Source organism: Gallinula chloropus, assembly GCF_964237585.1.
Source record: "Gallinula chloropus genome assembly, chromosome: 1".
In the NCBI taxonomy this organism is placed as follows: Eukaryota; Metazoa; Chordata; class Aves; order Gruiformes; family Rallidae; genus Gallinula; species Gallinula chloropus.
The window spans coordinates 192,025,931-192,050,702 of record NC_140085.1 but is presented as its reverse complement, the minus strand read 5'-3'; the positions used below and the strand labels follow the sequence as shown (position 1 = coordinate 192,050,702).

Below are 24,772 nucleotides of genomic sequence, written 5' to 3'. Positions count from 1 at the left end.
ACAGGCAGGGCCACCAACCTCCAGGCCTGGAGCTACACAAGGTTGCCCAGGGCCCCATCCAACCTGGCCTTGAACACCTCCAGGGATGGGGCATCCACCACCTCTCTGGGCAGCCCATTCCAGCACCTCACCACACTCTCTGTAAAAAAACTTCCCCCCAGTGTCTCATTTAAACCTTCCCTCCTTCAGCTTCAATCCATCCCCCTTGTGCCATTGTCTGCCCTTTTTAAAAAATCTGATTCCCTTCCTGTTTCTCTGCTCCCTTCAGGGACTGGAGGGCTGCAGTGAGGTCCCCCTCAGCCTTTTCTTTAGGCTGAACAAGCGCAGCTTCTTTAGCCTCTCTTCATAGGGGAATTCTGATCTGTCAGAAACCTCTTGTGTGGTTCATACTGGAGCTCTTGTCCTATTTATTTACCATGTCAAGTTCATACCAAGGTTGTAGTTTTTCTCTGTGATCTCTAAACTTCCCAGTAAAGCATCCCAACTACAGGGATCTCCTGTTTTCCTTACATGAAGAATTGAGGCAAGAAACAAGTTAGTTCCTAGAGAAGAATCTTTATATTCTCATAAACTTTGTTCTGGTGCTGAGGGACATGCTTTGGAAAAGAAAGGGCATAGTGTTTCGTTAGCTGTTTAATGAAACAGATGAGGAACTTCTTTCTGCTTGAAACTCGGGGTGCTCAAGGAAAGGTTGGATGATGTGCTCAGAGACATGGTTTAGTGAGTAATACAGGTGGTTGGACTAGATGATCTTGGAGGTCACCTTAATGATTCTAGCCTAGAAGGCAATGTGTTTGGTCCTCAGACTGCTCATGGGACTTCAGATGTGCACCCAAAATATGGAGGAGAATACTAAAGACACTAGAAAGGTGGTCACTTGTCTACTGGGTACCCTGGTGCCTTTTGTAAGGGGTGCAGCCAACTGGTTTAAAACAAATTAATGTGTGAGTGCTTGTCTGTAAAAGAAATGAAGTGCAAGGTGGTACATTAAGGGCTCAGTGGTACATTAACCATGTAGTAACTCTTCACTACCACCTGAGTAGGTGCTCTTGCCTTTGCGTTGTGCCTCAGGTACGGCTCCCTCCAGCATTGACAGCAGGGGGAGCCGAAGGTCTTGGAAGCTCTTGTCTTTGTCACTGAACCCTGTGCAGGCTGCCAGTAAGTAATACACATCCGTTACATACAGGTTACTGTGAGCCAGCCTCTCCTAGTAGAGAAGAAAGGGAAGTGGGAGGTTATTAATGATCCTGTTGATCTCAGCTCTCCACCTGCTTAATTTGACGGTGAAATCTTACTGTGCAGAGGGAATTTTGGTCAAGGCAGGAAGAGCGGGCTGGTAATGGAGATATTTGCCCTCTGTATTATCTTAGGAGTAGCTTTTTGTTCTTCTTCCACTTGCCAAAACAAGTTAATGTGGAAAAAATGTTTTACTGGTGTAACTGGGAAGACCTGTTTGTGTTCATAAAGCATGAAAACTGCCGGCAGCCTTTCCATCCCAAAAAGTTACTCATTCCCTTCTCCCCAAGCATGAGGGGTTTGGCATGCTTTTCCCTTATCCCTGGAGGAAGAAAGACACAGGCTTTGCACCCTGCATCAGTAGCTCAGTGAACACCATGTTTCTCATCTTCCCCTCTGTATCCGACATTCCAGGTATGATACAACCCCTTTTTATACGTAATAATTTTCCGAATAACAGGTACCCCCCATCCTGCCTCCAGACCTTTGTCTGTCACTCATGTCTTCTGTTCCCCTCCTTCGTTTCAGTTCTGTTCAGCTGCAAGTGTACTGATTTTTGGCAGGGAAAACAGAATCACAGAACTGTAGGGGTTGGAAGGGACCTCAAGAGATTATCGAGTCCAACCCCCCTAAAGCAAGTAGAGGTGAAACGGAGTTATGGTTCTCTGTGAAGGCATTGGTGGGGCAGCGAGGTCTTTAATCCAAAAAGTGGAGGTGTTTACAAGCTACAATATAGCTATTAGTGGGAAGTTTTTTACAGAGAGGGTGGTGAGGTGCTGGAACAGGCTGCCCAGAGAGGTAGTGGATGCCCCATCCCTGGAGGTGTTCAAGGCCAGGTTGGATGGGGCCCTGGGCAACTCTGTGTAGCTCCAGTCCTGGAGACTGGTGTCCCTGCCTGTGGCAGGGGTGTTGGAACTGTATGATCCTTGGGGTCCCTTCCAACCCAGACCAGTCTATGATTCTGTGATTCTATACAACTTCTGGAACTGAATGATGGGATTTCCATGTGTTTGTACTTTGTCCCTTCTGTTTCCCTTTTCTGCCTTTCCCATATTTGAAATGTGTGACTGATTTGTGGGATGTTCCCTGAAATGCTGTGGTAGATAGAAGACCGAAGGATGTTGTGTGAGGATCAGACAAGAGTTTGCCCTCTGGGAAAGGGCAGGATGTAACAAATTGCCTAAACTCCACCAGAAGCCCTATAATTGTAAATACAGCAGCTAGTTCTTTGTGATTCATTGCTTCTTCCTATGAAAAGTCTATGGGTTTTGAATCTCTAGCAGATGGTACTGTGGTTTAATTATGCTTAATTCTTTGAAACAGTTTTTCTTTTAATAATCATGCTGGTTTTATTAGTCCTGGCGTTTTCTCTGCCATTCAGATGTTTTCTGTCAGTGTTTTAAGAGCTGCTGTGTTACTTTCCGGAGAAATCGAAGTTTTATAGAAGTTTCAGAATATAATTCATGGTTATGGGTTGTTTTTTCATATGTTTCATCACATTTTTTTGGCCAAAACCTTACAAAGGAAGGACAAGAAAGATAATGTGTATTCTTCACAGAATCGCAGAATCGCAGGGGTTGGAAGGGGCCTCCAGAGCTCATCGGGTCCAACCCCCCTGCCAGAGCATCTCCCTAGGACAGGTCGCAGAGGTCGGCATCCAGACAGGTCTGGAATATCTGCAGAGAAGGAGACTCCACACCCCCCTGGGCAGCCTGTCCCAGGGCTCTGTCACACTCACTGTGAAAAAGTTCTTCCACATGTTGGTGTAGAACTTCCTGTGCCCCAACTTGAGGCCATCGCCCCTTGTCCTGTCCCCGCAGCCCACTGAGAAGAGGCTGGCCATGTCCCCCTGTGTCCCACCCTTCAGATATTGATAACCATTGATCAGATCCCCTCTCAGGCTTCTTTTCTCAAGGCTGAACAGCCCCAGCTCATTCAGCCTTCCCTTATAGGGGAGATGCTCCAGGCCCTTATCTCTATGCCCCTCCTCTGGACTCTCTCCAGGAGGTCCCTGTCTTTTTTATACCAGGGATCCCAGAACTGAACATAATACTCCAGGTGGGGCCTGACCAGGGCAAAGTAGAGGGCCTTTCCTTATGTGTAAGGTGTTATTAGGTTATCAGATGAGTCCCCAAAATTAAGGATGAAGGTCCCACTTGAATGAAGTAGATGCTTTACAAATGAGATGATTATTTATTTGTTTATTTATTTTATAGATAAAACTAGACCAAACAACCCCAAAGAAAGACAGAACCAAAACTAATTACATCTCATGTTTGTTATCTTTGTTATGTTACAAGTAGGCAGAGCATTGTAAAAATGATCCTCATTGATATCCCACTTCAACAAACCCCTGTAAGAAGTTCTCTCTGTATTCTGACCAGAAGGAAGTTAAGCTGAAGTTATGTGGGTTCAATGTATTTGAGGTGACCAAAACATTTGTCTCACTAGTACTCCTTGTAGAAGTGTTGTGGGAATGGATGGCTTTTCTACCACTCTCCAGCTTTCCTACCACCGCTCCCCATGCTGGTATTTTGTGAGCAAGACAGGTGTATGCTGCTGCACCTGATCTAGGTATTATTTAGGGTTACTTTGATTTCAATACAGTTTCTCAACCCTGTAGGCTTCTGTCCCAGGCGGTACTTCACACTCCCTAGTTTCTGCCTGTGAGCTGGACATCAGTTTTCTCCTCCCAAACTCCCACCTCCTTCCTTAGAACAAGGCGGATAGTGTGTGATTCCTCTGAGCACTTAACAGGGAACTGGCAAAAAGCCAGCCTAGAGATCTGGCCCTTAATATTGTTACATGAAAAACATCTTGCATGGGTAAGACATAACCAGAAAATGAATGGGAAATGTTTTGGGAAGTTTATTTGTGAAAATAACCATGTTGATACATCATGGACGTCCTAGAAATGCTGAACTGTTGGATTCTGAGAGAAGGGAGGTTTCTGTAGGTGCCAACACAAATCACAGTAAGTGCTGACAAGGGTGTGCAAAATGGCTTTCCAGGTTTTTTTTAACTTTTAACGTTCTTTTGTTCTAAGACTTAACGTTCTAGCAAAGACTGTGTTGAGGTGACTGGGAATTTGATTATTCCACACAAATCACCCATGCTTCTTTAAGCCAGGATTCCAATCAGCATGTGCCCATTAAGAAAAGATCTGGTTAAAAACGAGCAAACAACCAAAACAAAAAAAGATGCAGAACAAAAGCTTTGATCCAGCAAGATTTTGGAATGCTCTGGCTCAGTTCCACGGCACACAAACACAGGCTGAGGTTTAATTGTCTCAGTTGACTTTGATAGAATTGCTCATGTGTATGAAGTGCTTTGTGCTTTGTTTTGTTAGTGCCAACTGCTCAGCACCTATCAGGGGTAAGACCTTTGATCTTCTTCCTTTTAAATTACATGGTGGTTTTAAAATTATGGAATGCATCAATTTACAGGAAAACCTAAGGGGAAGTCAGAGAATCCCAGACTGTGTTAGATGGGAAGGGACCTCTAAATGCCATCTAGTGCAACCTTCTTCAGTGAGTAGTGATAAGATTTTTCCCTTCAGCCCCTTCCCCAGCCTGGTTGGTGAAGGGGCTGGAGGGCAAATCCTGTGAGGAGCGGCTGAGGGAGCTGGGGGTGTTCAGCCTGGAGAAGAGAAGGCTGAAGGGAGACCTTATCAGTGCCTACAGTTGCCTGACAGGAGGGCGCAGAGAGGTGGGCAATGGTCTCTTCAGCCGGGGGACAGGAGAAGGGACAAGGGGAAATGGCCTCAAGCTGTGTCAGGGCAGGGTCAGCTCAGATGTGAGGGAAAAGTTCTTCCTTGAAAGAGTTGGATGTGGAACAGGCTGCCCAGGGAGGGGGTTGAGTCACCATCCCTGGATGTGTTTAACAGATGGATAGATGAGGTGCTTAGAGGAATGGTTGTACTTGATGATCTTAAAGGTCTTTTCCAGCTTAGTCATTCTGTGATTCTGTGATCTTCACTAGATCAGGTCGCTCAGAGCCCCATCAAGCCTGACCTTGAATGTCCAGGGCCTCCACCACCTCTCTGGGCAACCTGTACCAGTGTCTCACCACCCTCAGAGGGAAGAACTTCTTCCTAATGTCTCATCTAAACCTCCCTTTCTCTAGTTAAAACCACTGCCCCTTGTTCCATCACTCCATGGCCTTACAAACAGTCCTTCCTGGCATTCTTATAGGTCCCTTCAGCCACTCAGGGAAGGGACTTTGAGGTCTTGTGGTGGTTTAGCCCTGGCTGGAGGCCAGACACCCACCAAAGTCAGTCTATTACTCCCCTTCTTAGTTGGACAGGGGAGAAAATATATATTAAGAGGCTCAGGAGTTAAAATAAGGACAGGGAGAGATCATTCTGTCAGCAATGACATGAGTAAAACAGACTCAACACAAAGTGAAGAAGAGAGAAACTGTCTAATTTATTACACTACAACTACAAAGAACAGTGAAAATAGGACTTGGGAGCGTGACCAGATCTTAAAACACTTTCCCCCCACCACTCCCTTCTTAGCAGACTTCAGTCAGGATTTGACTCCCTTCTTCCCCCTGGTCACAGCACAGGGGGGGCAGGGACTGGGAGATGGGGGCTTTGGTCAGTCCCTTGCAAGTTGGTTTCCTTCTTGGCGTGAGGTGGGGGCATTCATTCCACACCCTCTCCCTGCTGCACTGTGGGGTCTCACCCACAGGAGACAGTCCTCCACTAACTTCTCCAACGTGAATCCTTTCCTCAGGGCTTTATCTCTTTGTCACAATGTCTCTCAGTCCCAGTCCTCCACGGGATTCCAACCCTTCCCCCAGCAAACCTGTTCTGACACAAATATCTCTCTCTCATCTGTGCGTCTCTGATTCTCCTCATGGCTGCAAGTGCTGGCAGGGGCTTGTTCTAACACAGGGTCACAGCGTCTCCTCTATGTCTCCACCTGCTCCATCCAGCGTGGAGCCCTTCCACGGGCTGCAGGTGGGGTCTCGGCCTTTTCCATGGGTTTCTCCAGGGGCTGCAGGGGCATCTTTCTCTCCGGCACCTGGGTCACCTCCTCCCCCGCCCTGTTCCAGCCTTGGTGTCTGCACAGCTCGTTACATCTTCTCACTCCCTTCTCTGGTGGCAAAATGCAGCTGCTTCCTGGTAGTTTTCTCCTATATGTGATTCTCAGAGGCGCTCGACTGTCTCTTGGGCTGTGACTTTGGCCTTGAATTGCTCGTTGGTTATAGTTTAGGCTGGCAGAAAACTGTAACTGCTGCTTAAAAAACCCTTCTCAGCAGCACAGCCTCACAAAACTGCAACAGGTCTCTCTGGAACATTCTCTTCTTCAGCCCAAATCTCTCAGTTTGTGTTCATAGGAGAGGTGCTCCTTGTGGCCTTCTCTGGACCTGCTCCAAGAGGTCCACATCCTTCTTGTTCTTAGGGCTCCAAAGCTGGACACAGCATTCCAAGTGAGGTCTCCCCAGAGCAGAACAGAGGAGCAGAATCCCCTCTCTCGATCTGCTCTGTGATGTTATTGGCCTTCTGGGCTGCATATGCACATTGGTGGCTGATGTCCAGCTTTTCATTCATCAGTACCCCAAATCCTTTTCTGCAGGCCTGCTCTCTATCCAGCATCCCCAGCCAGTATTGGTAGGAAGGATTATCCTGACCCATGTGCAGGACCTCACTAGGTTCCTTCCAATATGCAGTGGGGATGGAAACTATGAATTGACTAAAGGAGAAGTCAGGGCTAGTTCAGAGTTGCTTACACATTATTTGGGTTGGAAGGATGCATCTCTTTGGGTACCAGGCTGCTACTTAACGTGTTTATTGAGGAAGTGAGTTTGTGTATTAAACACCTGGTTGTGATTCAGCAGAGATGATCTCACACGAGCGTTTTCATCAGGCTGATATTTTATTTACTTACTGTGTTCCCCTAAAAATAGAGGTGTTTGAAAGCCAGATGTCAGTTAAGTGAAATAAAGTTAAATACTGAAAAAATTCACCCAGATACCAGACCTTGTGCAAACAAACATCACCTTAGTGATGTCCAGCTTAGAATGAGCACTTGGGTGTCACAGCTGTTTCTCCTGCGTCAAGTAATGCTCCTGGGCCAGCAGAAAACCCAGTATCATAAATTATTATCCTAAATATTGCTCAGATTAAAACTTCTAAAGTGTGTGTGAGGAGAGGAATGAAAATGCTTTGTGAAGGCAGCATGGAAAGGGCATAGATCAGAATGAAAAGTACTGAAGAGACCATCGCCCACCTCTCTACACCCTCCTGTCAGGTCAGTGTAGGCAGTGATAAGGTCTCCCCTCAGCCTCCTCTTCTCCAGGCTGAACACCCCCAGCTCCCTCAGCCACTCCTGATAAAAAGTTCATTTCTTCAAGTTTTTCTCAACAAATAACATCACTTGTCCTGCTGTGTGTGTATGGTTGCATTAATAAGTGCTGCTTAAATATTTTTAAAAGCTATGCTACTCTCTAGCTCAAAAAAAATATGTTCTGCAAATTTGCCACGTGGTGGTGCCAGACTGATTTATAAATCACAGATCTGAGCTAAGAGGAGATTTACAGTTGTATCTGAGGAGCGTGCGCTAAGACACGAACCACAGAATCACAAGGTTGGAAAAGACCTTTAAGATCATCGAATCCAACCATTCCTGTTCTGTGCTAACATGCTAATTCCTGCCCTATGAGTAACATTTGGTTGGAAAACTTTGATTCTGGGAAAATCAAACATTGCTGGTGCAGCTGTGCTCAGCAGCAGTTTTGGCCTCTGTCCCTCTCTGTCCACGTGGTACAAAAGACAGTAAGTATAGAGCAAAGCTACCTCCATAAGGACAAAGCTTCTGGAATGTTTCTCCCATACAGAATCACAGGGTTGGAAAAGACCTTGAAGATCATTGAGTCCAGCAGTTCCTGTCCTGAGCTAAACCATATCCCTAAGTACCTCATCTACCTGTCTGTTAAACACAACCAGGGACGGTGACTCAACCCCCTCTCTGGGCAAATACCACGTGCCTGACCAAAACAAAGTTGGGTTCAGCAATGTTCCGGGTGTAATGGGATGGCTGTGGGTTTCTGGAGGCAGCTGCAGGGGAGCTGCTCATAGTAGGGTGTTTCTAGGTGTGTGACTGATGTAGTTCCTATCCAGTTGTTGTTCCAATGCTACCAAAAGCTTTACATAATTATCACAGGTCTTTTATTTCAATTTAAGGAAATGTGGTGTTCATGGTAAGAGTAAATCTAAACGAAAAGACCCATGCAATTAAATTAACCTTCCTCCATCTCTCAGCAGACTTTAAGTTACCATGTTTGATTAAAATTTCTCAGTTTGTCACAGTGTTTCGGTGTTTAGCATTGAAGTGTATTTACACCAGTCTTCATAACCTTTTTATTTTTGTCTCTCTCTCTCTCTCTCTCTCCTCTCTCAATACTGCAGTTCCAAAAGAATTGGTGGAGCTTCACTTGAAACTGATGAGAAAGATTGGGAAGTCTGTCACGGCAGACAGATGGGAAAAATATTTGATCAAGGTACAATATACATGTTGTGTTGTTGTGCGATGCTGGAATATGGTTACAACAAGCTGTTGTTGTGTCAGCAATCCCTGGTATGAATTATAACGAGCCTTGGGCTGTGCTGTGGCCGACATCGATGCCTGTTCCCAGATTTTACTTGTGGAAGAACCCAGCTTAACTTTCAGTCTGCTGAGCCAAAACATCAATCTCTGAAAATAGATGATACCTGCTGCATGTAAGAGTGTTCACACCTTCGTACCTGGGAGTGATGAGCTGGTTTTAAGGATTAAAGCTCAAAATAAAGACATTTAGTAGCCTGCAAATGGTCAAAATTGAGCAGAGAGAATTACACAGTAACGATTTGTTTGTATATTGCTTGTCTGGGTATGATTTCATTATTGTGATTTGATTGGTATTCGTACAGGGACTGACCCTACGGAGTTCTTGTAGCACGTGTTAATAATCACAGACTCACAGAATCGTAGGGGTTGGAAGGGACCTCCAGAGCCCATCGGGTCCAACCCCCCTGCTAAAGCAGCTCCCTAGGACAGGTCACACAGGTCGGTGTCCAGATGGGTCTGGAATATCTCCAGAGAAGGAGACTCCACAACCCCCTGGGCAGCCTGTCCCAGGGCTCCCTCACTGTGAAAAAGTTCTTCCCCATATTGGTGCGGAACCTCCTGTGCTCCAAATTGAAGCCATTGTCCCTTGTCCTGTCCCCACAGCTCACTGAGAAGCAGCTGGCCATTTCCTGCTGTGTCCCACACTTGAGATATTGATAACCATTGATCAGATCCCCTTTCAGTCTGCTTTTCTCCAGGCTGAACAGCTTCAGCTCACTCAGCCTTTCCTCTCAGGGGCGATGCTCCAGGCCTCTAATCATCTCCGTGTCCCTTCTCTGGACTCTCTCCAGGAGATCCCTGTCTTTTTTATACCAGGGATCCCAGAACTGGACACGATACTCCAGGTGTGTCCTGACCAGGGCAGAGTAGAGGGGGTGACCAGGGCAGAGTAGAGGGGGAACGCAATGGGACACCAGCATCGCATCCTGCTTAGAAATCCAGTGTTATGGTAATGGCAGCCATACAAATCATGGCACTTGGCAAATCCAGTTGTGTTTTTTTTCCCTTGTGACCTATAAGCTTTCCTGAGCCTGCAATTTTCCTGGAGCTTTGGGGAGCCTTAAGATGATGATGTTTTTAAGACTGGAAATATATCAGGAGATAAACTGCTGGAGTGCCTTAGGTTAAATCCAGCCTCTTAACCGGTTCTAAAGTATTTATGATGATGTTTTTAAATAATTATAATGTAATAATTGATGGAACTTTTGTGTGCTTTGTCTGTTACCGAGTACTGTAGTAACTGAATTGTCTTGAAATCCTGAATATACCCAAAAGCCACTGTGGCAAGCTGAGAAAACCCTACTCTGACCAGTGACCTCTTGTACCCCACTGAAGCCGCTCACTGCGTGTGTGGTGAGCTCAAAGCAAGGGGAGAAAACAAGCTTTGGAGGGAGTAGTTTGGAAAAAATCTTCCTTCAGCAGGCATTGAAAGGATGGGAAGGTGGTAAGGAAGCCTTCCCACCTCATCCTGCTAAGCCCAAGTAAGCGGTAATAAATTCTGCTTCATTTACCAGTCTCCAGAGCTAACGGGAAGCTTATTGTAACAAGTGGTTCAAAGGAACCTGGAAGAACAAAAGCATTTGAATATAACTAATTAGAGAGGTATGCTAATATCATCCCCGTTTCAAAGATGTGTAATTAATTTAGAAAAAAAACAACAAAGAGCATTGGGAGATGTCAGAAAAGCCAGGAAAAAAGGAAAAGGTGTGGAACCGTTCTTCCCAGACACTGGCAGTATTGTTTGATGTGTCAGTGACATGCTGGAGGAGGCAATGCCAACCTGTTCTTCCTGTGTCAGAAACTACTGATGTGTTGCTTGGAGCAACCAGGGTTTGGTACGTGCTAGATCTGACCATTTCCTTACTTAAGAAGAAACTGCAAGTGGAGGACTTAGGTGCCCTTAATATTTCTGCATGTATATGTTATTACTATGCTTTATTTATGTACTGTTTACAAGAGAGGCTTTGTTTGACTGCGGTGCTTATAAAGAGTGTAATAAAAGTCACACAAAATCACAGGATGTCAGGGGTTGGAAGGGACCTCTGGAGATTATTTTGTCCATCCCCCCTGCCAGAGCAAGATCACCTTGAGTAGGTCACACAGGAATGTGTCCAGGTGCCTTTTGAATTTCTTCAGAGAAGGAATTTTCCCAACATCTCTGGGCAGCCTGTCCAAGGGCTCTGCCACCCTCACAGTGAAAAACATTCTCCTTATCATAGAGCCCCAGAATCTCCTGAGTTGGCAGGCACCCATAAGGACCATAGAGTCCAACCCCTGGCTCCACACAGGCCCAGCCAAGTCAGAGCAGGGCACTGAGTGCATTGTCCAGACACTTCTTGACCTCAGCCCTGCTCGGGGCTGTGACCCCTTCCCTGGGGAGCCTGTGCTAGCGCCCGACCCCCCTCTCAGTACAGTATCTGTGTTCACCATATAAAAGTTATGGTCCCATGGAACCTCCTATGCTCCAGCTTGCACAGATTGCCCCATGTGCTATCACTGCCGTGACTGGGAAGATCCTGGCTCTGTCCTCCTGACACTTACCCTTCACATATTTATAGACATTAATAAGGTCACCCCTCAGTCTCCTCCAGGCTAGAGAGACCCAGCTTCCTCAGCCTGTCCTCATAGAAAAAGTGTTCCACTCCCTTCATCACCTCAGTGGCCCTGTGCTGTACTCTTTTTCAAGTAGTTCCTTGTTCTCCTTGAGCTGAGGGGGGCAGAACTGAACCTGATATTCCAGGTGTGGTCTCACCAGGGCAGAGTAGAGGGGTAGAAGGACCTCACTTGACCTACTAACCACACCCCTTCTCATACACCCCAGGATGCCATCGGCCTTCCATCTTCACTGTTGAGAAGCATGTAGGTGAGTTAGTTCAGGTTATTGTCAAATCTATTCTGTGGCTTTATACAGAGAGGATTTCTCTGGACTGGTCTGTGTGGAACCCTCAGCACCAAAATCTGCACGTTCTGAACACAGTCTTTTTTGCCCCGAATGGTAGAATTCAGGTGTCTGTAGTCCACCCAAGCAGATGCCTCTGCTGTGTCTTTCACCTTCCTGGATCTGTTGTTTGAAGTGAACATTCGGAGCATGGTAATAGCATGTGTCAAACTGCAGCTGCTTTGGGGAGTGCTTACAAGGAGAGGCCGAAGTCCCTGGGTTTGTTCATCCTGGAGAAGAGGAGGTTGAGGGGAGACCTTATGGGAGTCTTTGGCTTCCTGACAAGGGGGAGTGAAGGGGCAGGCGCGAATCTCCTCTCTTTGGGGACCAGGGATAAAACCCCAGGTGACTGCATGAAGCTGCACCAGGAGAGGTTTAGGTTGGATGTCAGGAAGAGGTTCTGTCTTGAGAGGGGGGTCAGGCATTGGCACAGGCTCCCCAGGGAAGGGGTCACAGCCCCGAGCTGGGCTGAGGTTAAGAAGCATCTGGCTGATGTGCTCAGTCCCATGCTCTGACTTGTCTGGCCCTGTGTGGAGCCAGGAGTTGGACTCAATGGACCTTATAGGTCCCTTCCAACTCAGGAGATTCTGAGATTCTAATGATTCTGTTTGAGATGGATCTGTTACAGTGGCTCTTGTGCAGGCTGGGAAGGTGTTGACCACTCCTTAGTGCGTAGAAGCCACACTCTCAGCAGCAGGTTTTTGATCAGTGCTAAATGTCCCTTCTGTGAGGGTGAAGACTAGTGTTGTGGTGGAGCCCGAATTGATGAGATGGGTAGTTCAGGGCCGTCAGGAGAAAGCGTGATCATCTGCTTTTTAATTGTCAGAATGTAGATGTTGGAGTTGGAACAGATGCTCCATCAGCTCTGATGTCTCCGAGCTTTTGCTTTGACAGTCACACACTTATGCAGCATGTGAAACTTCTCATTGTTGCTTTCATAATTAATGAGTAAGTAACGAACAGTGACTGGAACATGCCCTTGGCAGGGGTTTTGATACCCACTGTTCTTCACCTTACACAGTTGAAAGTGAGAGAGAAAACAGAGTAACCTCATTTTGTAAGTGAGGAGCGATTGTCGCTGTGGGCTTTGGCTTGGAGAAGTATCTGTGTCGTGTTCCTTAACCTTACCGCAGGAAAAACTGCTGTCAAGCTGTGAGCAGAGAGCGTTCTCTCTTTGCTGGTTGCTGGGGGTTGTAGTTTAAAGTCAGAGGACGAGCCAAGCCAATCTGATTGCAGGCTTACCTGTGGGGCACTCAAGGACCGGAGTAGTACTAGGGGTAGCAGAGGGTAGGTAGTGTGGCTGCAGGGATAGAGGCGTTAGTGGCAGACCTCTTGGTTGTAGCCCATGTGGAGTTTTACAACACAAATCAGATCATCTGTACTTCTGGTGGATGAAATTCAGGGTGATTTTTGCTGCTGTTTCCAGATGTGACCTACAATTTTAAGTAGTTCAGTAATTGTATCTTGTCTTTAATCTCATCGACACCTACTACAGTGTTTGAGACCGTAGAACAAGGCTTTGCTTCACAGAATCACAAGGTTGGAAAAGACCTTTAAGATCATCAAGTCCAACCGTTCCTGTCCTATGCTAAACCATATCCCTAAGTACCTCATCTATCCATCTGTTAAACACACCCAGGGATGGTGACTCAGCCCCCTCCCTGGACAGCCTGTTCCAGGCCCTAAAAATTCTTTCACAGAAGAGCTGTTTCCTAACACCTGAGCTGACCCTGCCCTGGTGCAGCTTGAGCCCATTTCCCCTTGTCCCATCTCCTGTCACCTGGCTGAATAGACCATCGCCCACCTCTCTGCACCCTCCCTTCAGGTCAGTGTAGGCAGTGATAAGGTCTCCCCTCAGCCTCGTCTTCTCCAGGCTGAACACCCCCAGCTCCCTCAGCCGCTCCTCAGAAGATTTGCCCTCCAGCCCCTTCCCCAGCCTGGTTGCCCTTCTCTGGACTCACTTGAGGACCTCGATGTCCTTCTTATGGCGAGGAGCCCAGAACTGGACACTTCCTTGTGGATTGAAGTGCAGCAGTACCTTCTGTGTTAATTTGGACAGTTGTGACTTCACACTGGGCACTTCCATGTAACCCCAACTGGAGATGTAGCTGTGATTGGCTTTTGCCTCCTTCTAATGAGCATTTCCACTAGAATAGCCTCACCCATGGGACATCCTGCGTTGTGCCTTCAGGCGAGAGGCAGCTCTTCTGTTCATCAGAGTTGTCCTAACATGTCTGAGTTGTTCAGGGACAGAGGGGATTCCTTCTCCACTGTTACTGTTGGAGCTGCTGCTGATTTAATCCCTTTATCCTGTACTGACAGGGTTTTTTTTGTGATTTTGTTATTTTTTTCTCCGCATATTGATGGCATTGAATTTATTTGCTTTGAGGAAGTAAAAATTTGCTCTACTTGGAATATTTAAAAATATTTATCAGCTGTCTTGAGACCCAGGATATTTAGTGTTTTCTGAAGAAGAATTCCAGAGCGGGGAGTGAATATCTGCAGTACAGTTGTAGGACTTACAGACCGAAAGAGATTTTGGCAGCTTATGTGTTAAGTGCTGTAAAGATGTGAAATCATAGAATGCGTTAGGTGGGAAGGGACCTTTAAAGGCCATCTAGTCCAACCTCCCTGCAGTGAGCAGGGACATCTTCACTAGATCAGGTCACTCAGAACCCCATCAAGCCTGACCTTGAATGTCTCCAGGGATGGGGCCTCCACCACCTCTCTGGGCAATCTGTGCCAGTGTCTCACCACACTTATATTGAAGAACTTTTCCCTCATACCCAACCTAAATCTCCCCTTTTCGAGTTTAAAGCCATCTTCCTATCACTCCATGCCCTCGGGAACAGTTCTTCCCCAGCTTTCCCATAGGCACCTTTCTGGGACTGGAAGGCCGCTGTAAGGTCCCCCTGGCGCCTTTTCTTCTCCAGGTTGAACAACCCCAAGTCTTTCAGCTGGCTTCGTAGGAGAGGTGCTCCAGCCCTTGGATAATTTTTGTAGCCTCCTCTGGATGCTCCAAGAGGTCCATGTCCTTCTTGTGCTGAGGGCTCCAAAGCCGGACACAGTATTTGAGGTCTCCCCAGAGCAGAAGATCAGAACCGCCCTGTCGACCTGCTGGCCACACTGCTTGTGATAAATCCCATCTACTAGAGAACATTTACATTCAAAAAAAGCAAGTCACAAGTAGAAAAATGGCAGATTTCACACAAGAAGACCTGATGGGTTCAGAATTGTGCTAATCACAGAGGTTTAGAGAAGTCAGTGGTGATCAGCACCTTGATGATAGATACACTTCCATGGAGACTTACCAGTGCTTTCCAACCTACTCCAGCTTTATTTTTGTATTTCTGTGTGAGGCTTTCTCACTTGCTGTCCCAAAGAAATGATGTCTAATCATTGATGCAGTAAGGAACTATTAATATAAAGGCTTAAAGTCACTTTTCTCCTCTAACCTCAGCAATCTCCTTTTGTTTGTGACAGATATGCCAAGAATTCAACAGCACTTGGGCTTGGGAGATGGAGAAAAAAGGATACTTAGAAATGAGTGTTGAATGCAAACTGGGGATCCTGAAGGTATGCAGTCATTGGCTGAGTTTCTAAACAGCTTCTTACTCAAATAATTTAGAGATTTTGCTTTTTTTCACTCAAACATCTTGCAAATTTAGCTTGACTGAACCATAAGTGGAAGCATTAAATGGGGAGCTGATCTTCTCATGAGCATGATGCTCTTGGTGGTGGGCCCAGCATGTTTTTAACACTTTGTAGGAAATTTTGTGTGAAAATGGTTTTAAACTTGGTGCCCAGTTTGCCTGGGCAGAATGCTTCTTAAAATGTTTATTTGCAACTTTCTAAGTTGGCCAGAAAAAAAGCAAATCCAGAACGTAAAAGCAAATACAAACTGTGTCTCATTTCACAGAATCACAAGGTTGGAAAAGACCTTTAAGATCATCAAGTCCAACCATTCCCGTCCTATGCTAAACCATATCCCTAAGTACCTCATCTATCCTTTTCTTAAACACATCCAGAGATGGTGACTCGACCCCCTCCCTGGGCAGCCTGTTCCAGACCCTGTCAACTCTTTCAGCAAAAAATTTTTCCCTCACATCTAATCTGACTCTGCCCTGGCAGAGCTTGAGCCCATTTCCCCTTGTCCCATCTCCTGTCCCCTGGCTGAAGAGACCATCGCCCACCTCCCTGCACCCGCCTTTCAGGTGGCGAGAAGGTCTCCCCTCAGCCTTCTCTTCTCCAGGCTGAACACTCCCAGCTCCCTTAGCCACTCCTCATGGGATTTTCCCTCCAGCTCCTTCCCCAGCCTGGCGGCCCATCTCTGGACTCGCTCCAGGACCTTCATGTCCTTCTTGTGGTGTGGAGCCCAGAACTGGACCCAGCACTCGAGGTGTGGCCTCACCAGTGCCAAATACAGGGGCACCGTCACCTCCCCAGACCTACTGGCCACACTATTTTTCATACAAGCCAGGATGCCGTTGGCTTTTGTGGCCACCTGGGTATTTGACGTGGTCTGGAAAATAAAACAGTAGCTGCACCTCACTCTCAGATCCAGAGAGGCCTAAGAGGAAGTTCCAAATTTCTCTGAAAGTCTTTAACTTTTCTGTGTATATGTTGAGATTTTAACAGTCTTTCTGCTTCCTCACTTTTTCAGTATCTCTGTGAATGTCAGTTTGATGACAATCTAAAGTTTAAGAATATAATTAACGAGGAAGATGCTGATGCCATGCGCCTTCAGCCCATTGGTCGTGACAAGGATGGCCTAATGTATTGGTATCAGCTGGATCAAGAGCATAATGTCAGGATGTACATAGAAGAACAGGATGACCAGGATGGATCCACGTGGAAGTGCATTGTTAGGTATTCTTTTTTATTTTATTTTTTTCCTTTTTTCTTACTTCCCCCCCCCTTATTTTGTAGAGCTTTTAAGGTGTTTGTGACACAGGTTCAGAAATGTATTTCCATAAATAGCCATTTCTTACAGAGTAGGACTTAAGATGGTGGGATTTTCTGCCTTCACATGTGTACAGAAATAACTCACCTATGTGTTATCAATAGCCAGTGTAAATCACAGAGTCCTAGACTGGTTTGGATGGGAAGGGTCCTCAAAGCCAGTCTAGATCCTACCCCCTGCCATGGGCAGGGACACCCTCCATGATCTCAGCGTGTCCAAAGGCCCATCCAGCCTGGCCTTGAACCCTGCCAGGGATCCAGGAGCAGCCCCAGTTTCTCTGGGCACCCTGTGCCAGGGCCTCCCCACCCTCACAGTCAAGAACAACTTCTTCATATCTAATGTAAATCTCACCTCTTGCAGCTGAAGGCCATTCTCCTTGTCCTGTCCCTCTCCAGCTTTCCCAAAGTCCCTTTAGGTACTGTAATGTTGCACTAAGGTCTCCCCGGAGCCTTCTCTTGTCCAGGCTGAACACCACAACCCTCTCAGCCTGTCTCCAGAGCAGAGGAGCTCCAGCCTTGGGATCATCCTTCTGGTCTCCTCTAGCTTCACTCCAGTAGACTGACCCCTAAGCTGCACGCAGTATTCCAGGGTGGGTTTTACTAGAACAGAGCATAGGGGCAAAATCTCCCCTCACTGACCTGCTGGTTGTGCTGCTGGGATGCAGCCCAGGACACAGTTGGCTTTCTGGGCTGCACGTGCACATTGCTGGGTCATGTTGAGCTTCTCGCCCACAAACACCCCCAGGGCTGCTCTCCATCCATTCTACTACCCATCCATCTCTCCATCCATCTACTACCCAGCCTGTAGCTGTACTTGAGTTTGCCCCAGCCAATATGTAGGACCTCACACTTGGCCTTGTTGAACTTCATGTGGTTTGCACAGTCCCACCTCTCCAGCCTGTCCTGGTCCCTCTGGATGCCATCCCTTCCCTCCAGCTTGTCGACCGCACCGTGCAGCTTGGTGTCCATGTCACTGCCAAAGATGTTAAGCAGAGCCGGTCCCAACACTGACCCCTGAGGACACCACTTGTATTTTGTTTTCAGCTTGAGCTACAACAAGTGTATGGAAAGGGTGCCAAGAGAGAACTTACTTGAGGACAGCATCTCATTTTGCTCCCTGGCCAACTAAATGCTGTAGGAAGTGGTGGTGAACTCTTGCTGTTTCAACTTTTGCCCTGTTAAGACATTTGCTACAGGACAGTTTTGTTCTTGGGGGAATTAAATTGCAGTTTCAACTTCGTGGAACTGCAAAACTTTTGACAATACAAATACAATACCAAAAAACCTTCCAAAGTGGAATTCAGCTCATAGATAACTGAAGATGAGGTCTGTGAGGTTGGTGCAGACTGATGTATGTACAGGACTTGGTTCCTCTGGGTTCAGTTTGATCCAATAATATTTTAATTATATTTTAGCTTCAGATTTAATTTTTTTGTGTGGTTCTTATCTGTTGTTTGTCCCTTTCCTATTCTATGGAAAGCATATGGCATTTTTTACTGGAAAAACAATGTTTGGAATTTGTTTCAGATCTTCCAGCCACCCATTTTTATTGTATCTCCAAGTAAACCTCTTTTTTGTTTATTATTTTTAAAAATTAATAAATTTTCCAAGTGGATTTTAAACCAGACCCAGCAGAAACAACTCTGACTTACAAAGTGCAGAGATGTAAAAATAAATGGAAACAAGGTAAAAAAATTTGGGGTTTTCTCCTGTTTATAAATCTTCATTTGTATATCTGCAGCTTAGTTAATTTCTATAACTTTGGTAACCAAGGGAGTTACACAGAACTGTTCAAACTATTCTCAGTGAACCATGAAGTGTCAAGTGTTGCCACCAGAGAAATTTAGACAGCTGTTGGGAGTGACTAAAGCAAAGTATCTATGCAAACCAGTGGAGCTGAGTGGAGTTTATCTCTCTCTGTGCATTATAGACTCCAGAGATCAGCACCAAATGCAGAAGAAATTGGGGTTCTGCTGGGAAAGTTCTGCCACTCCACACTTGGCAGCAGAAAATGGCAGCAAAGTGTTGTAAAATCCACAATGCTTTTAAACCCCTAAGGTTCTACAGCTCGGGGTTCTTGCCCTTCCAAATCTCCCTTTCCTTCTGTAAACCCGGCCAAAAGAAGATACACTCACAGAATCATAGACTGGTCTGGGTTGGAAGGGACCCCAGGGATCAGAGAGCTCCAACCCCCATGACACAGCCAGGGACACCAGTCTCCAGGCCTGGAGCTACACAAGGTTGCCCAGGGCCCCATCCAACCTGGCCTTGAACACCCCCAGGGACGGGGCATCCACCACCTCTCTGGGCAGCCCATTCCAGCCCCTCACCACTCTCTCTGTAAAGAACTTCCCCTAATATCTAATCTAAAAGATGCTGAATGTTTACTCTGAACTCTTATTGTAGGTTATGGTGAAAGCAACGACCCTGCTCAGTCGTCACTCAAATCCCTTATGCACTGGGGGTGTTTGTTTTCCCAGTTAGATGCCCAGTTAAAAGAAGGAGCTACAGTGCACTGGGCTTCCCACATGCTCAAATGTTTTCTCAATGTCAAGTTATTTCTGGCATAACTCAAGTAGCTGGAGTTTTCTAGACATCTTTGTCCTGTTTACTACAAGGGTTTGGGATGGATGCTTGTAAAAAGTATCTGAATTAGTTAATTGTTTGTGAAAATTTCATTGAATGAAGTGGTTGCTCCTTCAGTTCACGAGCAAAAAACTACAACTTCTCTCTGCTGAGAGAAAAAAGAAATCACAAATTAAAACCAATGAGGACTGATAAGGGGATAATTAAAACAGCAGCAGTAGTACCTTGGATCCAAACCCAACAGGGCTTGAGTTGAGATAGATAGATAAGGTCCTTCCAAACTCATGATTTTATTTAGGTAAGGATAAACCTGCAAAGTTGCAGCTGCTATGGTGGGACAGGTGTTTCCCTATGCTTGTGTGTGAGGCTTTCAGGGCAGTGTTCATTGAAGCAGATGCTGTGTGTTTAATTGTTAGGAATCCCTTTGGGGTGAGTGAATAAGCAACTTATCAGACAGTATTTCTTTTCTCCTGTCATCTAGAAACCGCAATGAGCTCGCCGAGACCCTTGAGCTCTTGAAAGCACAAATTGATCCGGCCCTGTTGAAAACCAACAGTTCTCAGCAGGAGAATTCATCACGTGAAAGCCCAAGCATAGAAGATGAAGATACCAAAAAGGGTGAAGAAGCATCTACCCAAGGTTTTCTGCCTCCTTTTCTCATGTTGCTTCCATGTTGTGCTGTAGCAATGTTAGAATGTGCAGCTTCACCAAAAGTTATCATGTTAGATTAGGACTTCTTAAAAAAAACCCCAACCAACCAACACCAGAGCAACAAAGGAACAGCAACCCACAAAAGGTTTCTGTTCAAAGTAAATAAAGCAAATACTGAATACTCTGATAAATATTTTTGTAAGGGTTTTAGTGCATATTTAGGCTTAAGAGTTCATTTCTGAGAGGAGAGATGTATGTAATATGTTTTCTAAATAATTATATTTTTGTTCTATGTTTTGTATAATACTGTAACTACTCATCATTCTATGTTTTTGTGGGATGCAGAACTGTTGCCAAACTTTTCTTGTTCTAGCAACATGAAAATTTTTAAAAGAAAAAGATCTGGTTTGTGTAATGCGACGATTGAAATCAATATGGTATTAGGCTGTTACTTATTTTGAACCAGAAAAATGCACATTATTTCCTCAAATGTTTCACAATTGACATAACTTTTTCAAGCAGACATGAGCTTCAGTTCAAACAGCTTTAAATACTAGAATACTTTGCATGTGAAGTGGTCCTTAGCTCCCTCCAGTGTTTTGTTTTTATTCGCAAGGAGCCTTTTTTACCCCTCCTTATTATCATGAACATGAGCCAGTAGTGTGCCCAGGTGGCCAAGAAGGCCAACAGTATCCTGTGGCCTGTGTCAGGAATGGTGTGACCAGCAGGAGTAGGTAAGTGATTGTTCTCAGCTCTGGTGAGGCTGCACCTCCAGGTCTGGTGAGGCTGCACCTCGAGCACTGCGTCCAGTTCTAGGCCCCTCACTACAGGAGGGATGTTGAGATACTGGAGCGTGTCCAGAGGAGGGCGACAAAGCTGGTGGCACAAGTCCTGTGAGGAGCAGCTGAGGGAGCTGGGGCTTTTTAGTCTTGAGAAAAGGAGGCTGAGGGGAGACCTTATTGCCCTCTGCAACTACCTGCAAGGTGGTTGCAGAGATGTTGGGGTCGGTCTCTACTCTCAGATGACAAGCATTAGGATGAGAGGCAATGGCTTAAAATTGCACCGGGGAGATTTAGACTGGATATCAGGAAGAATTTCTTTCCTGAAAGGGTTGTCAGGCATTGGAACAGGCTGCCCAGGGAGGTGATGGAGTCACCATCCCTGGAGGTATTTAAAAGACATGTGGATGTTGTGCTTAAGGACATGATCTGGAGGTGGGCTAGGCAGGGTTAGGCTGTGGTTGGACTCGATCTAAAGGGTCTCTTCCAACCCAGGTGGTTGTATGACTACATCATTGCACATATTTACTGGCTTGTTGGTTTGTGCATTGGTTTTGTGAGGTATCAGTTGGCTTCAAGTATTTTGAGTTACAAGAATCTGATGTCTTTTCAAGTCCTGAGACGCGAAGAACTTGTTACCCCACATAATTTTGCCCCAGTTACCCCCTGGTATTATCACTTTGTTAAAATACAGGAGATTTTCGTAGTGTGCTTTTTCCATTGCCTTAGTATGCAATTCTTCAGATTTAAGTTAATTGGATATGTGCAGTTAGCCATGGTCATTCTTGGTTATGAGTATCAAAGACTTGCTGTTTTATTCCCCTTCTTCTCAACAAGCAGCGTGGAACAGAAGGACTACATAAAAAGTTTAGGTGACATTTGAGTTGTTGCAGAAGCTTTACAAAACTACTGCAGCAGTGCCAGTATATGTTGTGGTGAATACCAGCAGAGTTGTCTTTCAGTCTAAGGCCTTTCCCATATCTAACCACGCATGTAAGCAATGCTGTAACCTGCTGAATCCATTCCAAGTGCTGATCTTGTCTCTGTCTCACTAAAAATTGGTCAGACTGGCTTAAAGCAGATAATTGCAATCTCACCTTCCACTGTGGTTTTACTTAACTTGGAATTCAGAAGGAGCTGTTTGAAATAAGTGGATGTCCTTACTGGAGATAATTCCCCAAATCCCATGGCACTTCCCAGGGCACTACTTGTGTTGGGCTGTATATTGATGCGCAGTCACTCCCGGGCACCAGATTCCTGTACGTAATGAGTAATGAAACTATTTACACATGTTGTGATTTAAGCTCAGTGTGTTCACAGGGCACTGCTTAGAGCCTTTTGGCTGAGAAGCTGTGGTAATTGTTCCCATTGGTCCAGGGACTGCACTGAATCACAGGATCATAGGGGTTGGAAGGGACCTCCAGAGATCATCGGGTCCAACCCCCCTGCCAAAGCAGGGTCCCTAGGACAGGTTGCACAGGTCAGCATCCAGATGAGTCTGGAATATCTCCAGAGAAGGAGACTCCATACCCCCCTGGGCAGCCTGTCCCAGGGCTCTGATGTGTTTTTCGCTAGTCTTGAGTCAATTTGTCCATCAACCAAACAGTTTTGTATCTGTGAAATGCTTTGTCAGCAGTTTAGGGGGTTAAACCGTAGAACAACTGTTGCTTTCCGGTATAGAGAAGTTTGGGGATGCTCGTGGTCCTCGGTGTTAAAAATTTAGGAGAAAGCAGTAAGTGTGGGAAGAAATAAATAAAGTTTAGGAAGAAAGAAGGGAAGGGAGGGTGGAAGCAAATGGACCCAGGAGAAGTATGTCACGTACCCTGTACAGAGGAACTGTCTGAAGAGGCAGCTTTTACTAGGAGAGGGGATCACTTCTGGGAGATGGGAAGCAACAGCCTTGAACCTCCAAAATGCTGTTGCTTCTGCTGCCTTAGAGGTGCACCCCTGACTGTTGGCTAACTGCTGAGATTTCCTTGGATACATGCTTTGGATATGACAATGCTTAATTTTTTTTTTAACATAACGTTTGCTGTCACGTACTTTCCCCTGTGTATTTTTAACTGCTTAGGGAAGCGCTGGTCTTGGAGAAGAATTACTCTGGTGTGGAGGGAGAGGGGTGAGGTAGAAGGACAAGAAGGAATCATCCTTTTCTTTGGAGTTACGGCATGCTTGCAGTAACATCTTCCAGATGGTAGAAGATGTTGTTAGGGCGTATGTAGTGCTTTTATATTTGTGTTTCTGCCCCCGCGCCCCCCACCCCCCTGTCCCTCAATTACATCTATTGTAACTTATCTTTTTTTTTAAAAAAGAGGCATTAAGAGGCTGTGGTAACGACAAATAACAAGCTTAAGTATGTAGTAAGGAAAGAAAAGTATGGTTTCATCTGAATGCTGGAAGTGTACTTGAAGTTCTGTAGGTTTTTCTGGGATCACAGAATCAGAATCACAGAATAACAAGGTTGGAAGAGACCTTTGAAGATCATCGAGTCCAACCATTCCCATCCTATGCTAAACCATATCCCTAAGTACCTCATCTACCCTTTTTTTGAACACATCCAGGGAAGGTGACTCAATCACCTCCCTGGGCAGCCTGTTCCAGGCCCTGACAACTTTCAGTTTTTTTTCTAATATCCAATCTAAACCTGCCCTGGCACAGGTTCATGCCATTTCCCCTTGTTCTATCTCCTGTCACCTGGCTGAAGAGACCATCACCCACCTCTCTACAACCTCCCTTCAGGTAGTTGTAGGGATATGCTGCTACTCTCTGTACCCTGAGAAACAGCAGATGAAGTGAACGTTATAGAATGATTTTGGTTGGAAAAGACCTCAGAGATCACAGAATCACAGAACGTTAGGAGCTGGAATGGACCTCAGAAGATCTTCTAGTCTTAGGTCAGGATCTAGTCCTGGTCAGGCCCCACCTGGAGTATTGTGTGCAGTTCTGGGATCCCTGGTATAAAAAAGACAGGGATCTCCTGCGGAGAGTCCAGCGGAGGGCTGTGAAGATGATTAAAGGTCTGGAGCATCTCCCCTGTGAGGAAAGGCTGAATGAACTGGGGCTGTTCAGCCTTGAGAAAAGAAGACTGAGAGGGAATCTGATAAATGGTTATCAATATATGAAGTGTGGGACGCAGGGGGAAATGGCCAGTCTCTTCTCAGTGGGTTGTGGGGACAGGACAAGGGGCAATGGCCTCAAGTTGGAGTACAGGATGTTCCACACCAATCTGGGGAAGAACTTTTTCCCAGTGAGGGTGAGGGAGCCCTGGGACAGGCTGCCCAGGGGGTGTGGAGTCTCCTTCTCTGGAGATATTCCAGACCCATTTGGACGCCGACCTGTGCAACCTGTCCTAGGGACCGTGCTTTGGCAGGGGGGTGGGACCTGATGAGCTCTGGAGGTCCCTTCCAACCCCTACGATTCTGTGATTCTGTGATCTAGTCTAGTCAGGATCATCTAGACTAAGATCATTGAGTCCAACCATCTCTGCTGTCAGTGTTGTGACAGTACATAGGAGATGTAGTCACTGCTTAGAGAATCCAAGTGAACATTGCCGTATGCAGTAGCATTGAATGGCTCCTCTTGGCACTGTTGAAGTATGACAGTTGAGTATTTCTTTGCGTGTGCGAACAGGGGACCGATGTCTAAGTGGGAGTTTACTTGAAGCCCGTGGAATCTTACACCATGAAATAGGTTGTAAACTCAGATGAGACTTCGAGTTGATGCTTTGTGCGCTCACTTAGGTTCTCTGTGTTGTCTGAAAGTCCTGTGGTACTGCTAAAGAAGGGGACAAGATGTCTGTATAAAGAAGAATAAATCCAGAATTCTGCTGCTGGCTCCTGAAATGTAGGTTTTTCCTGGTGTATAATTAATCCAAACTGTGACTCTATCGCTAAAAATTGGTAACTTGCTCGTTAACGACAGTGTTAGACAAAGCAGACTCCTCATAATTCCATCAGAGGGATTCGTTTGTGGGGGACTTTGGGTTGTTTGGGCTTTTGGATATG

At 46.0% G+C, this 24,772-nt stretch overlaps 1 protein-coding gene across 3 annotated transcripts in view; it reads left to right on the top strand.

Annotated features, from left to right (window-relative positions):
- The window catches only part of RSF1 (remodeling and spacing factor 1), a 74,959-nt gene that overhangs the window by 21,675 nt on the left and 28,512 nt on the right, over positions 1–24,772 (top strand). The window contains exons 2-5 of one of the 3 annotated variants that reach the window (XM_084270036.1): positions 8,654–8,745; positions 15,274–15,366; positions 16,454–16,659; positions 19,820–19,977. In XM_084270036.1, the coding sequence (XP_084126162.1) occupies positions 8,654–8,745; positions 15,274–15,366; positions 16,454–16,659; positions 19,820–19,977 (549 nt within the window). Of the gene's footprint in view, positions 1–8,653; positions 8,746–15,273; positions 15,367–16,453; positions 16,660–19,795; positions 19,978–24,546; positions 24,612–24,772 lie in introns of those variants that run through there. The other 2 variants (XM_084270035.1, XM_084270037.1) reach the window with 2 other exon arrangements.